Genomic DNA, 15784 nt, shown 5'->3' with positions numbered 1-15784 from the left:
GATGCTCAACATCACGAATCGTCAGGGAAATGCAAATCTAAACCACAATCAAATACCATCTCACACTTGTCAGAATGGCTGTTATCAAAAAGAGCAAAAAATAACAAGTGTTGTTGAGAATGTAAAAAAAGGGAATTCTGGTGTGCTTTTTGTGGGATTGTAAGTTCGTTCAACCACTATGGAAAACTGTATGGAGATTGCTCAGAAAGTTAAAAATGGAACTATTATATGATCTAGCATTTTCATATCTGGGTATTTACCCAAAGAAGACAGAAACACTAATTTGAAAAGATCTATACACTCCAACGTCATTGAAGCATTATCTATAATAACCAGGATATGGAAACAACCTAAGTGCCCATGCCCATGGATAGATGAATGGTTAAATTCCTAATTTGCTACAACATGGATGAATCTAGAGGGTATTATGCTAAGTGAAATGTCATACAAAGACAAATACCATATGATCTCACTTATTATGTGGATTCTAAAAACTAAACAAAATAAACAAACAAACCAAACAATGAAAACAGTCATACAGAGAAAAAACTGGTGGTTTCCAGAGGGGTGGGTGGGGCAGGTAGAGGGTGGACAAGATAGGTGAATGGGTTTAAGAGATGCAAACCTCCAGTTATAAAATAAATAATCCATGGTGATATAATATACAGCATAAGAAATATGGTCACTGATATTGTAATAAATTTGTTTGGGGACAGATGGTTACTAGATTTATCATTGTGATCATTTCATAATGTATGCAAATCTCAAATCACTCTATAGTGCACTTGAAACTAACATAATACTGTACATCAATCACATTTCAATCATTTAAAAAATATTGCATTATTATATAGTAGGTACCCAATAGGTGTTGACTATTGAACAAATGCATTTTTAGCAAACAACTGTTTCTTACCACATATTAGGTAACAAATTTATAAGAAGTAAATATAATCTGGAACCATCTTAACATTTTTTTTTGCCTCTCCATATATGTAAGAATCTGAGAAATCATTATGCCAGGCCTCATACTGAGAGTATTTTCTGCTATCAAGGACTCTTGTTTTCTTCATTTCTTTTCAGAACCCTCTCAAGGTTTGCATGCTTTTTATACATCTAGAATAAATTAACTTTCCTAGAGATAAGACTTGATCCAAAACATTTCTTACATTAAAGAGAGGTGGTCATTTTCTGACATTTCCCCCTATTTATCCATGTGCCGATTCTTTTACCTGGAACTTGGATTCATAGTGGTCAGAATAACGATATCCTTCAAAGACCTTGTCACCAATACAGTCTTCTTTTTAACTGAATTCTAGGAATAAGATCTGGCAGTTTTGACTTAGACCCTTAAGGCATAGCTGCAGTGACATGTCACTTTCCACTGCTTTGAAATCCCACAAGGCAAAATCTTCATACAAGTTTATGCTTCCCTTCTCTTGTCTTCCTTCTGTAAATACTTCTGATCTCTAACACTATCCCTTGAAAACTACCAATCAGTAGCTAATGTGCATTCTGAATTACACTAGGGTACATTGAGTTCTGTTGGCACTCGACAAATAGCACTTAGTCATAATTAAAGCTTTTTGGTGTGGAAGACTTTTGCATAACAGTGTTTGAGCAGTCTCTTATGCTCATAATCTCAGTCTTTGTAAGCATAGAATGAGAAATAGGCATACATGATGCTTTCATGAGTATGTAACAAATATGTACCACCACTGTAGGATATTTACAGGAATATTTGGAAGACCACAGTTTCCTCCCCACCCCTGCCCCATGTTCTTACACACTTGAAGAGTGTCAATTCACATCTCTATTAGATTTTTATTATCATTAACTGGAAAGTTCTCACAGAATCTCAAGAAGAATGGAGTGGTAGGAAGAATAATGACCCACAAAAATAGCCAAATCCTAATCCTCAGAACCTGTGAATATGTTAAGCTAACTGGCAAAGAAGAATTAATGTTGCTAACCAGCTGTCCTTAAAATAGGGAGATTATCCTTGATTATCTGGCTGAGCCCAGTACAATCAGGAGGGTCCTTAAAAGTGGAAGAAGGGACAAAAGAAGAGAATTAGTATTAAATGTGACTTTGGAAGAAAGATACACAGAAATGCAACATTGCTGGCTTTGAAGATACAGGAAGGGGGCTATAAGCCAGGGAATGTAGGTGGTTTGGGGGAGTTAGAAAAGACAAAGAGATGGCTTATTCTCTGGAGGCTCTAGAACAAATGCAGATTGACAGCAGCTCGATTTTAGCCCAGTGAGACCTGTATCAGACTTCTGCAGAGATGTAAAACAAAACTTTTGTGTTGTTTTATACTGTCTAAGTTTGTGCTAATTTGTTACAATAGCCACATAAAATTAATGCATGATTTCTTTTCTTTTCCTATAAGCAGAGAGGGATGATAAATTAGCAAGGTTAACATGGGTGTTGAAGGGGGAGACAATAATGAGGACAAAACTAGAAAAAGCACTGCTAAAGGATGTTAATTTCTCATTTTGATCCATATGTCCATTATATGTCTTCCCTAAATGTGGCCAACAAAGTGCTTTGTTGGTGATCCCTGGCAGCACTCTTTGATCACTTATGATGGAAATAAATTATACTTTACCTGATAGAGAGGAATGTCCTTGTCCTCTTCCAGAAAATAAACAGATTATCATAATAAAATATCTATCTGAACAATCTAGGTCTATTGAAACTGTTATGCCTTAAAGGGGGGAAAAAAGGTTAATCCCGTATTGTAGTTTTATGTAATTGCATCACAGCAATTTGTCCAAATGATCCTTGTTAAAATAAAGAAATGGGCTACTGAACAATCTTACCACAAATCTTGAAGACAATGAGACATTTGATCTTGTCGTGAATCATAAATGATTGTCTCATTATCTTTTATAAAGACTCAATGATACTTTGAGAGATTGATTTCTGTCATAGAAAATCCACGCTCACTGATCAGTACCACGGACAGAACTAAGCATGTGAAAATCTTGACTAGAAGGTCGGTGTATATAAGCTGCTTAAAACACCAAACATGATAAATTTCTGAGAGGACCACTTTGAATTCTAACTGCTCTGTCTTCCTCTTTTCATTTTTTTCTTGTTATCATTTTGAGTGAAATGTTGTAATGAGCTTTGTAGTACGCTTGAATTAATCACCAGAATCCATAAATAAATGGTGATGGAGATAATGATCTAAATTTTATAAAACATCTAGAGTGTAGAAGAGATTTACTAAATATTCATTACAGTTCATAAAATACATGAATGAAAATTTAGAAGTTTGAAACATTGTCTTAAAGCAAGATAGCCCTAGCAATTTTCTATGATATGTAGTTGATATACTGACACTGGTAGTGGGGGTAGAGTTTGGAAAGAGGAGATAAAGAGAGATGGGGGACAATTTCCTTTATTCAAAAAATAACGAGGTAATTTCTGTAATTTCAGACATTACTTAAAGTAGATATGGAGCATAGTTTAAAAAATCTGATTGTCTTTCATGTTGCAGAGAATCTTGGATTGGATTCTGAAGTTGCTAAAGCAAACACCCTGGGTTTTGTTGGCTGTCTGGCTTCAGTCCAATACAACCATATAGCACCACTGAAGGCAGCCCTGCGCCATGCCACCACTGCACCTGTAACCATCCAAGGGATCTTGACAGAATCCAGCTGTGGCTCGATGATGGATTCGGATGTGAATGCAGTGACCACGGTGCATTCTTCATCAGGTGTGCAAGAAAATACTCAAGGGAACTTCTCACACCAGTGCTACTTTGATGTCTTCAAGAAGCTTCGAGGCTAAAGGCTAATATTACCCAATTTGTTACCTTGTATGATTACAGGTGGTTAAGAATTATGACTGATTTCTTAGTGATATTTAATATGTTTAGATAATCCTAATTTTAATGAGTAGTTAGAAATAGATATATGTGTATATATTTAACTGTATGTACATTAACATATATGTTATTTAAAAAAAGAGCATCAAGCTTGAAGGCACATTGATCTGGGTTGAAATCCTTGCTCTGACACTTATTGGTCTGGTGACATTGAGTTACATACATTTTTGAATAACAATCTGAAAATGTATATATATATATATATATTCACTACTGTTTAAGTGGTTGCTCCACTAAGGATTAAGGAATTTAGGGGTCAGGAAGGCAGGCTGGTTGTTGATCTATCAGTAATACAATTCATGTGATTAAAAGCGACCTTCCTTGATAAAAGGAAAGTCCCACAGGACTACCATCCATATACCTTCTCTTATTTTGCCACTTCCTGAAATACCTTTTCTTAGTCACTGTCATTCTAGGTGTCTTGGAGTGTTCTTAGGATTTATTTTAATCAGGTGTGGTCATCAATTGCCAGATAAGTTATGAATTACAAGCAAAGAAAGGGCATAGAGTTTTGCTGCTGCATGCTCATCACCAATCTTGGTGTTTTCTTGGCAATGGTCAGGTACGTATCCTAGAAAGAACCTGAATACGACACTTGGCAACCCTTGATTGGAATTCTGAATCTTCCATGAATGAACTACAGAACTTTGGGCAGGTTACTTAATGGCTTTGATATAATTTCCTTATCTGTGAGATTGGAAAAAATTATAACCATGTTGTAGTCATTTCCTGAGGATTAAATGATACAGCAATACTAATGAGAGGTGCTATAGGTCCTGACAATTTTATGTGCACTATACGCATACCTATAGGATCTTTAATCCCCTTTAATACATTTGCAGATTGCTATTTAAAAATGTATGTAGCTCAATGTCACCAGACCAATAAGTGTCAGAGCTAGGATTCGAAACCAGGTCTATGCGCCTTCAAACTTGATGCTCTTTGTTTTTTTTACACCGTATATGTTAATGCACATATAGTAAAATGTGTGAGGGTTTCTTAGGGGTGCTAATTCACCAGAAATTTGCCCTTTCCTGCCAATGGAGTCAGAAATATCTTGTAATTAAAGAAACCTCTGAATCAGAGGCAGGTGTGCTTGAGGGAAGACGTCATTGACATGCATAGGAACTGTCCAGCAAAGAATAAAGGGACTTCAAGGGTAGGCTGAGAGGTAAGCTGTGGGCCAAGGCAGATACGAGCAGAGTACCACCATCATGTCTTTTAACCTCTTGTCTTACAACTTACATAGAAACGAACAGGGTCATGAAACTATGGGGTGTAAGCAGTATACTTCAAATGCTTTTTTGGGTATGTTTGGCTTCCTTCCAAAATGCCAACTATTTGAGAGCACCTGGTCTAATACACAGGTGTGTCATCACAACGCCATATTGCAGATCTCCTTCTAAGACTTTGAGTGTCTTTTACACCTTTCAGATCTTTTTGGGAAGACAGATGAGCGGGAACCACTCACCAACGCAGTGCAAAATGACTCGGCTCTCATCGGAGGTAAACCATTCTTTGTGGCTGAAAGCAGAAAAGACATCAGGGGTTCTGTGTTCTGGAGGAACTTACCTGAATCCTTCCTTGGTGTGGCTATCCAGCACCCAGAACCCTGCATGATCTAAGAACGTGAGGTTTTTCATGAATAATCACACATGCTGGGATGATCAAAGGCACCCTCCCCTCCAAGCCCGGCACCAGCAGCTCCATGAAGGGATCCCTCCCTGAACCACCAGGCAGCTGAGCGCATAGTCAACAGCTGGATAATTTACTTCGAGACAGGCAGCGTGCATCCTGTTGATCTCATCCACTTGTCATTCTTCCTAAAGCACAAAGCAAACTAATAAAACTGCATATGGGAAAATGCCATATTGGGGCAGACAGGTGGGCAAAGCTGTAGTGTTGTTGGGTTTTCTCCACCAAGTGGATCTAATGAGCACGGTGAAGCCCACGGGACTGTAATTTCCCATCTAGCAGTACATACGATTACAGAGGAAGCTCTTGTCCACTCTGCTGTGAGCTCTGCTCTCCCTCCCGCCCCCATCGCTTTTCCATTTTCTCACAGCCTCTTGGCCTCACTGCTCTGTATTCTGCCTCAGCTTAGCTGTTGCCTCCAGGAGCTTGATTTTTCCATCTGGGCCTTGCAACACAGAATGACTCCCAAACTTGTTTAATGTAAGATGCCTGTGAGAGACAGAATTCATTTCCATCTGAGAACCATGGTCCTCACAGGTGGCCCCATCTCTGCTTTCTGGCAGGCTAGATGGACTAATTCACACCAGAGGAAGTTCTGCTCTTAAAAATAAAAAGTAGCCATTTATTTTACTGCTATGGAAAGAACCCCCACTATGGGTCAGGACCAGTGCTAAGTACAAGAATACAAGGATGAAAGACATGGATGCTGCCCTGCAAGAACTCACAGCTTGGTGGGGGCAAGGTGGGGTGGGAAGGGGAAACAGGTAACAATAGAACCAGTGAGTAGTGTTTTAGGCTGGGAGGACAAATGGCAAAGAGAGCACAGAAGTGCATTGTTACAATAAGGTTGTGAGGAAACACACGCACACACACACACACACACACACACCCTTTTCTTAAGGAAGTTCTTCAAATGTCTGACCTGAATATCTACTTCAGGGTAAAGAGTCCAAGTTGATTTTTGTTTGGCGACAAGAAATATAGGAAACCATTTGGTTCCTGTTCTCTTCCTATAATTTCTCATTTGACAAATGGAGAAAAGACTTTTGTGACTGCTGACTTTTTCCCACCCATGTACAGGCTTCTGTGAGCCTGTTTAAGACAGGAAATTCATCCCAACCCCTGAGAAAAATTCCTGGAGGTTCACTGCCTCCCACCCTGAATAGAATAGAAAGTGGTTCTGTATTTCATCTCTAAATGCTGCAGCCCATTCCTGGGTATCACTCACTATATCCAGTTTATTTCTAGGTTTGTTAACTTACCTGGTTTTACTCTGACTTTGCTATTCCCTTCTCAAGAGCCTTCCTGGCAAAGGTAGGGATAAGACCTTAGGGTCAATGAGGACAGCTTGTCAAATAGGTCCCGTAAAATCACATACAATCAAAGTAGGATAGTATCTGACACAACAGGGCAGAAGTTTGCCATTGCAGTTGACTCTGGAGGACAGAGGAGTACCATCTTCAAACGAGCCTATGCCTTGCAGAGTGCACAGCAGGGGAGAATGCCCTGAATATTTAGTAAGCATTTCATTATTAGTAAAACATTTTTAGCAAAGCAAAAATATACCATAAACAAGTTTACATCCATAAAGCATGTATTGGGAAGTGAGATATCTACATATTTTCTAGGATGCTAAAGTAGTTCTAAGACACTTATCTGCAAGGTGACAAAGAAATGTGTTAAATAAAAATGATTCAGACACCTTCTTTAAAGCAGGTCTTAAAGGAATTTACTAAGAGATCCTTTGCTAGTCTGATTCCATATCCATTTGATGGCTTTCTTAGTCCATTAAATAAAACCTCCTCTAATTGAAACTGGTTTGAGCACTCACTAGCCTGAAAGAGGATTTTTTTTTGTAACTGAAGCCTGAACGCATTTCAGCCTGTGGTTATTTCTGGACCTGCGGCAGAGTTTGTTGTTTGTTTGTTTTTTGTTTGGTTCTTTCTCCTAAGTGCCTTTCTTGTCTACATTGAATTCTCTCTCTTGATCAGATGATCTGTGATAATTTCCCTCTCTTTCTTGTCCCCTCTTTCTCAACAGGAGTAATAGCAGTGGTGATATTCATCATCTTCTCCATCATCGGCATCATGAGTCGCTTCCTTTACCAGCATAAGCAGTCACATCGTACCAACCAGATGAAGGAGAAGGAATATCCGGAAAATTTGGACAGTTCCTTTAGAAATGACATTGATTTGCAAAACACAGTGAGCGAGTGTAAGCGGGAATATTTCATCTGAAAAACTGCAGGACCACCTCACACTCTTCCTTTGTTGTTCATTTTTGGTTTCTCCTTCTCCTCTTTCTCCTATCTTTCATTTTGGTCATTCTCTTTCTCTGTTCTCCTTTTAGTTTTGGAACATACCTGCATTCACCACAGCATCTATCCCCTCGAACCAGCTCAGAATACCAGGCAGCTATGGCAACTGCCTTCCTCTGTGACACAGTTATAATGGTGAAAACGATCATTCAAGAGACAGATTACTTTAGACAAGGAAGGGACACATGTTTACACATGTCCATATTCAGTTCCATATTTCCACTTTCTAAGATGCAGCCTTGAGTTCTGCAACCATTAAGTCTTTCAGGCTTACCTTGAACCTGAGCTCTGTGACTTCGGCATGAAACGGTCATCCTCAACACCCTCCCCCATTTCAAGTCCACTCCGACCAGGGAACTCAGGGTACCAAAACAAGATGCTAGGGCCTGGTTTGTGTCAGTGGAACTTTAAAAGGAACAAGAGAGGTTTGTTGTGTGTTAATTTTTCCCCCACAGGAAGCCCATTAGCCTAACTCATCATTGTTGTTCGCTCTGACTTATCCCCTGAGTATTTTCAAATATAGGATTCCTGATAGTCATGAGCTATTGCTTTGTTCCTTTCTCACCACTCTCTTCCAGGGCTGACACTTTAGAACAGAACACAATAGCATAAACCTAGGGGAAGCATGGAAAATAGTCGCTTGAAACTAGGAGGTAAAAAGAAAGCAGCTAGGAAGTAGATGTTCTGTAACTTAAAAAATGCCTCTTCCAATTTTGTGAGAAATGCTAACTAAGTTATTCCTGGGATTATTATACTGGTATATATATATATATATATATATATATATATATATATATATATATATATATATATATATATATATATATATATATATATATATATATATATATATAATTGCTGCAGCAAAAAGCAATTCAAATAAAAGTCTAAATTAGCACTTGGTTCCATGAAAGAGCTTTAACCATCTTAACTCAGCTTTAAAGAAAAACAAAAACAAAAAACAAAGCAAGACAAACAAACAAAAAACTGCATGAAAGCAAAGAAATACCAAACAGAATTCTGTCCTTCCCTCCCCTCACTAAAAGTATGGTGAAGAAAGTAAACACAGGTTTCACATTTTAGAATAGACAGAATAATCCATGTCTGTCCACTGAGCCATTTCTCTAGGAGGTTTAGGATGAACTGATGTGTGAGGCATTCTGACTAGCTCCAGGGAGACCCCACTGATTAATTTGAGAGGAGCCCTTGAGTCCTACAGCACATCACATTTTCAGATCCGCTTCATCTTGTGTATATAAAGCCCCTCCCCCACACACACTTCTTTCTGCAGGCATAAACTCCCAGACCAGGCAGTGACACATTTCAGGGTATTTGCCCCTTTTGATACCAAAACATCCATGAAACACAGTCATTCCTTCAAGAAGTTATCTTGGGCACATGCACGAGGTGGTGGTACAAATCCTGGTGATTTTTCTGTAGTGATATTCCTCACTCTTTGCCTCTGATCCAGCTTCAGGAAAAAGATAAGGGGGAAAGGATATAAATGCTCCAGTAGGCTGGGAATGCAAAGAGAATGGTCCACAGAATGTGGAAATTACTTGCTGATTCTCTTTACAAGACAGACTCGATTTGCATCCCATCTTGTTCTCCGTGTGTCTGTCACTTCTGACTATTTAACACTTTCCTACATAATAAGGCTGACAAGGGGGAACTCCTCAGCTTCACCCCATTTCAGGTCTATTCCAGGCTTTTCTTTCAGTGTCAGAGCACATGCGGTAAGGATTTCGTTTGTAATCATATTTCTCAACTTGAAGATGTTGTTCCAAATACACCCTCTCTTTTAAAACTTTTCTGTGGATTCTTACTTAAACATTCCCATTATATCCTTTTGCTAGCAAATTTATTGTAAAGTGGTTCTTACAAGGGTAACTTTTTTTTCCTTCTAACTTTAATAAGATGAATAATCCATTCATAAGAGGAAAGATCTTTACTGTTTCCTCCTGCCCTGTTCTCTCCTGTTCCCAATGTTCACTCCTGAATTTTCTCTTTCCATAAAAAGGCTATATAAATCAGCCTTTTGCTTGGTGACAGAGTCCTCCATCCCCTGAAATAAAAGTCACCATGAAGTGTAGTGGGTTTAGCCCAAAGCATCTCTAGTAACGAAATGGAAAGGAAAAGGAAGGTGTGAGTAATAAAAGTGGAACTGCTAATCATTCAATCTCTGAGAATTAGGGACTATATTCTGCTGACCCAGTATTGATGGAAGAAATGGAGTACTAACAGATGCCGCCTTGGAGGATCTGATTTTCTCATCCACTTTTATAGATTTGTGGGGGGTTCTGCAGGGTGAAAAATTTGGGAAACTCCATCCTTGTCACATCTGCACTACAGAATCTACCAGCAAACCTCCCCACATCTGTAGACTATCCATCCATATATACTACGTATCACAGACTTAATGACGAATGCCAAGACAGTGCGATCAGCACGTCACTCTTACAAGAAGAGTCTCAGGGCTAAATCAGAATTATTTTTACAGGGTTGGAATATTTCATAACCCCAGAGAACACTAACTTTCACCAGATGTGTATGGAAAGCAAGCAAGCTGCTCTCTCCAAAGGAAAACACAATTTGCAATGACAAAGAAGTGCGAACTCTGCCTGTCTTTCCTCCGTGGTATGAAGATCCATGGAGTTTTGTGTAATTGTTGAATTGTGTGAGTGTTTCAATCCTTGAAAAATTATAATCTAAAGCAAACAGTCCTTGAAAGCATTCTAATGCCTCCTTAACCACAGTTTTCTGCTTCAGGTTTCCTGACTGCATGCTCTGGCCAACTGGATTGCCATAATCCTACATTTTAACCCTCACTCTTTGGTAATTGCTGTTTACCAACATATTCTATGGAATGTGGTCACTTTACAAGAAAACCAAAAATACTTGTGCAATTTCACATTCTAGGGGGGCTATTTCATTGATACTATTCCCACCAAACAAATCTATTTATGTAAGCAGCAGTGTATTTGCTTACCTTAAATATATATTTAACACTGCATCTCTCTGTGTGTGTATACGTTAGATCACCATGGTTTTTAGGAGAATTTGTCTACAGAATTAAACATTTTCACTTCTCTAGATATATTTTTAAGAAAAGCTTAGCCCTTCTGTACTCTGAACTGCAAATGTAATATTTATTTTAAGGATCCTAGGGCTGATTCTTTTAAAACAGTTTTTATCCCCTTTAGTAATAACGGAGATGGTACCCACCTGACTTCCACCTTTTGTCAGACTGATGCCCACCACAAGAGTAGGATCAGAACAAACGAAAAAGAATTGTTCTGTACTTTATTCATTAATGAAGTTTTTATTGAATACCCAATACTCCAAGGGTTGTGCTAGATATTGGTTGTATTCATACACATTACACCTTGTTCTTGCCCTTGGGAAGCCCAAAGTCTAACAGGGGAAGCATGTATTGTTGTAATAGGGGTATGCATAAAATGCTGTAGAATATAGGGCTAAGGTTCTACACTATCATTCTTGTAACACCTTTGCTAGAGACGGAAAGAAACATACTTTCTGGAAAATATTTATATATTTTTTTCTTGTTTTTTACTTCCACCTTCAGTAAGCTGCTTTGTTTCTCTTCCTCGAAGCAAATGTCAGTCTACACTGGTGTGTTTCTGTGGAGGGAGATGGGTTGACTCTTTAGGGGTAAGAGTAAATGATACCTGTCTCTAGAGAACTTTTGGGAAGGGTACATTCTCTCCATTCTTGCTTTAATTCTGGGTGGGGGGTTCTGAAAGTCCTCCTTTCATGGGTCAGAACTAAGTGACAACTCGGGGACCCTATTTGAGGTAGGAAACAGCAATCTCCACTTCTCCCCCTTCCTTTTTTTTCAGTTCTTTTTTGCCGTGTATTGGTGACCTATTGCATGCACTTGTTCTTCTAGACGTTCCTCAAGAGGTCTTTGTCATACCCCAGCTCCTCCTAAAACCCTACTGTGTCCTGATGAACCACTATGACTCAATTTAGGAAGATCGCTGAGAATGGATGAAGGATATCTTTGAGTAATTCATTGGCTCAAAGGGTCATGCATCTAAGTGAGGTCTCATGTCTGTGCTCTGGGGGAATTTTTCCAATCCTGAAAATCACACATTTCTCTTCTCTTCAGGAAGCTCATTCAGTTACAGGAGCTATACTGGGAAGCTCCAAGACATTCAGGGGTTAGGAATCAGGCTGGTGAATTCTTTCTTATAAAAAGTCTTGACAGCTTGTCCAACAATGCCTGGTGTCCTTTAAATACCCTCTTAGCTACAATCCATCAAAACAGCATTAGGAATTGGGAAAAGCCTGCCAAACGGAATTTGAGACACAGTGAATAGCTCTGCTACTCATTTTTCCTTAACCTCAAGGCTTGGACATAATTAGTCCCCCATTGTCCTAGAGGTCCCAAGTAGACCAAATAAATAGCCTTCCTTATTCCTGCAGGTGCAAATGTGGTTAAAGGAAGATGGTGTTGGCAAACTCAAAACTTTCAGAATACTTGGAAGATAACTGAGTGCTATTTCGTGTCTCTCATGCAGTTTGATAGTGTTTTCTTTAAAAAACACAGAGTCTGATTGGATTACTTCGATATACTGTTCTTGGGTCTTTCTTGCCCTACCCTCATCTCCTCATCCACACCCTTACTTGTTAAGCCATCTAATTTGCAGATTTTGCTGTCCTTAATTTTTGTCCCTGCTTTCACAACTTCCAAATAGTTGAACCTCCTAAAGGGAAAAAAAAATCACAAACACACACCTACACAAACTCTTTGTCAAAATAGGTTTGTTATTCAGGCTTCCTTTGTGACATTCTCCATACATCTCTGTTTGACAGGGAGAGACACGTTTCCTTTTGAGTTGACAGTTATTTGAAGCCTTCATAGAAGGTTTTCATATTTAACTTTTTTTTCTGTTTTTGAGTAACTTTTGTGTTACTTTCCACTAAGGTACTCTGAGGGAGAACAGAAAAGCACACTTTTTTTTTTCTTTTTTAGTGAAATATCGTACTTTGTAAGCAAATTGTCTGTCTTTTATAATGTTTATAGTCTACAAAGTGGTCGAACAGACGTGAGCAAAGATGAAGGCAAAAGTTGGTTTGGGTGTTTTGACCACACCCACTGGGAACAGGTTGAGGAGGAAGAGGGGACACATGGAGACAACTGATGACCTTCCTGTGAGAAGAAAGTCACTGCTTCCACCGTGACTCACTGGCAGCAGCTCCTCCCACTCTCCTGGCTCCTAACTCAGGAGTCTCTTTAATGCACTTGGATCATCACCTTAGGGAAAGAGGCAATATCATGGGCTTTGCATGAGAAATTCTTTACTTAACTTGGCATGATATTTTTTTACCCTTCCCAGCTCTACGTCAGCTACATCTTTTTTTTTTCAAGATGTTTATTTCATCAGGAATTTTCCAGGATGCTTTAGAGCTATCACTACAATGATCTAACTGGTCCTGGTTGAATACCCAGATACAACTTTAAGGAAAAGGAACTGTCAGAAAGCTCCCTAGCTCCACTATCCTGAATCAGCAGCTCCATGGGTAGAAGCCCTGAGGTCCTGAAATCAGCCTAAGGGGTCTTTCTCTCCCCTTCATTGGTCCTGCCATGCACAGGCAGGCCAGAATGATGTTGAGGTATGATACTCCCCACCCCTGACAGCGAATACTGCCAGGGACCCACCATCCAACACTATCTGGGAACACTGTTTTCTTCACCCCTCCCCAGCGATACAGGGGAACTTTTGCAAAATAGCAGGAGAAAACAAGAGAGTAATCCTAAGCCATGATCAAAGGTGAAGCTAATTGTTTTAGTGATTAAATCCTAGTCTTTATTTTCATGAGCATGATATTCTTCCATGCTTCTGATGCCAGCAGTAGCCTCAGAGGACATGAAAACAGGATGCAACAGGATCGTTGTATTCCTCTGCAGACTCTTTGGAAGGCCTTCCCATAAGTAGAATTTTCAGTGACACCTTAGGGGGTAGTATTAATGAGCTTCTGTCTAGTCAGACTTTCCCATTATAGTCAACCCCATCCCCAAGTCTTCACAGGAAATAGTCTCTTCTCTTTGAATGGCAGTGCCAACCTGTGTAACCTTCCACTGCCTTAAATACTCATGCAAAAAAATGCCAAACTTTGCTTACAACAGCATAGTTATATGGTGAGAAGGACTTTGTATTTAGTGGGGTCCAACATCAAGAACGTTCTCCTTCTGAATCTGGTAGTTGACAGGCCTCCTGATGTGCTGTGCTGTCTTGGGCTGTCATTTCCCTCGGTGCACTGGAGGAGGCTCAAAAGGTGCAGATGTGTCATCAGGAATAGGAATGCAGGCTGAGGGGGAAAACACAAGTCTGCCTCCAGGATATGCTAGGTAAGGAGCTAGCAAATTTTTCTGTATAGGGCCAGATAGTCAGTACCTTAGGCTTTATAGAACACTGTGTTGCAACTACTCACCTTTGCTCTTGTAGCAGGAAGAGGGCCATACACGGACAAAGAGGCATGGCTACATTCCAACAAAACTTTATTGACAAAAATAGGCAACAGGTCAGATTTGGTCTATGGGCTTCAGTTTGCTGAGCCCTGTGACACCATATTACAATGTCCACTTCAGATGGGAAATCAGTCTTGTTCTGGCATATAGTGGTCCTCCTTTTTGAAGAATGGGAAAGAATAAGGAGATTATTTTTAACAAGGAAACAATAAAATACAAAATAACCTCTTCAAAAATATAGATGTCAGATTCTTATTACGGCAAAAGCACAAAGCAGGTCACCTCTCTCTGTAGATCTTCTGGAGTCTAGCTTTTCCTTTTGACCTTCTCATTTTTGTTCCTGAAACAGAATCCCAAGTGATGTTACCTCGTTCCAAGTCAGTTTTGTAGACCACGTAATATGTCTTAATACACTGTATGGGGAAAAATAAAAGTTAGCCTTAGATTTCTTTGTTTTCTATGGCTCCTGTTGTACAGAAGAAAGACTTACACTGTAAATAATGTATATTTAATAAAGAGAGAATTTTGTATGATTTTGTGTGGAAAACAAATGCCTCTTGCTGTGATTTCTTGGGTTAATGAAGAGTCACACAATTAATCCCTTGGTGCCCATTCTTATTCCTTAGACCATTAACTCCCAGACAACATGACCTGTGGGGATTCTGGAGAAACATGAACCTCCCACTTCATGGGTTTATTGATTTCACCAGGCTTAAAAGGGTTGCCACAGGCTCTCTGAGCCCTCAGCGGTATTTTACTGGCTTGTGTGCCTGGCTCAGATGTGTACAAGAGCAAGCTCATTGACTTGGTTAGAAGTCAAGTTCAGGGCTCAAAAGCCACTCTGGTTTCAAGGATGCACATGAAACCTAGGTTGGGTGGGGGGAGCTCTCCTAACCCTTACTCAGCACCCACCCACTAACTCACAGAAGCCACTTGCCTCACCTTGCCTTGGCTTCCCTTTCTTCTCACAGACAGTCTTAACTCCAGCTGTTTGAGATGCTAACCATGCATCGTCATGAAACAGAACTCACTTCATAGTGTGTTTATTAAGATTTCTATGTATGGGGTAGTCAGTCAACATATAGAAATTGAAAACGGACATAGATTTTCAACAGGACAATATCATGACACCTTAGATTTAACATTCATTTTTTTAAATTCATTTTATTGAAGTAGAGTTGACTTACCATGTTGTGTTCATTTCTGCTGTACAGCAAAGTGATTCAGTTATATATATAGATGTATTCATTCTTTTTCATAGTCTTTTCCATTATGGTTTATCACAGGATATTGAATGTTGTTCCCTGTGCTATACAGTAGGACCTTGTATGATATAACTTATGTGTGGACTCTAAAACATGACACAAATGAAATT

At 39.3% G+C, this 15784-nt stretch overlaps 1 protein-coding gene across 2 annotated transcripts in view; it reads left to right on the top strand.

The window, feature by feature from the left end:
- CNTNAP5 (contactin associated protein family member 5) overlaps positions 1 to 7933 on the top strand; it is a gene marked incomplete at its 5' end in the record, with an annotated part of 904555 nt that extends 896622 nt beyond the window's left edge. For both annotated transcript variants that reach the window (XM_082630066.1, XM_082630065.1), the window contains 3 exons: positions 3512 to 3730; positions 5336 to 5407; positions 7637 to 7933. In XM_082630066.1, the coding sequence (XP_082486192.1) occupies positions 3512 to 3730; positions 5336 to 5407; positions 7637 to 7833 (488 nt within the window). In that variant the 3' untranslated portion in view covers positions 7834 to 7933. The remainder of the gene's footprint in view (positions 1 to 3511; positions 3731 to 5335; positions 5408 to 7636) is intronic.
- Positions 7934 to 15784: the final 7851 nt, after the last annotated feature.

Source organism: Mesoplodon mirus (genome assembly GCF_964341445.2).
Source record: "Mesoplodon mirus genome assembly, chromosome: 8".
Classification (NCBI taxonomy): domain Eukaryota; kingdom Metazoa; phylum Chordata; class Mammalia; order Artiodactyla; family Ziphiidae; genus Mesoplodon; species Mesoplodon mirus.
Note: the sequence above shows the minus strand (reverse complement) of the source record. Positions and strands in the feature narration are given on the sequence as shown.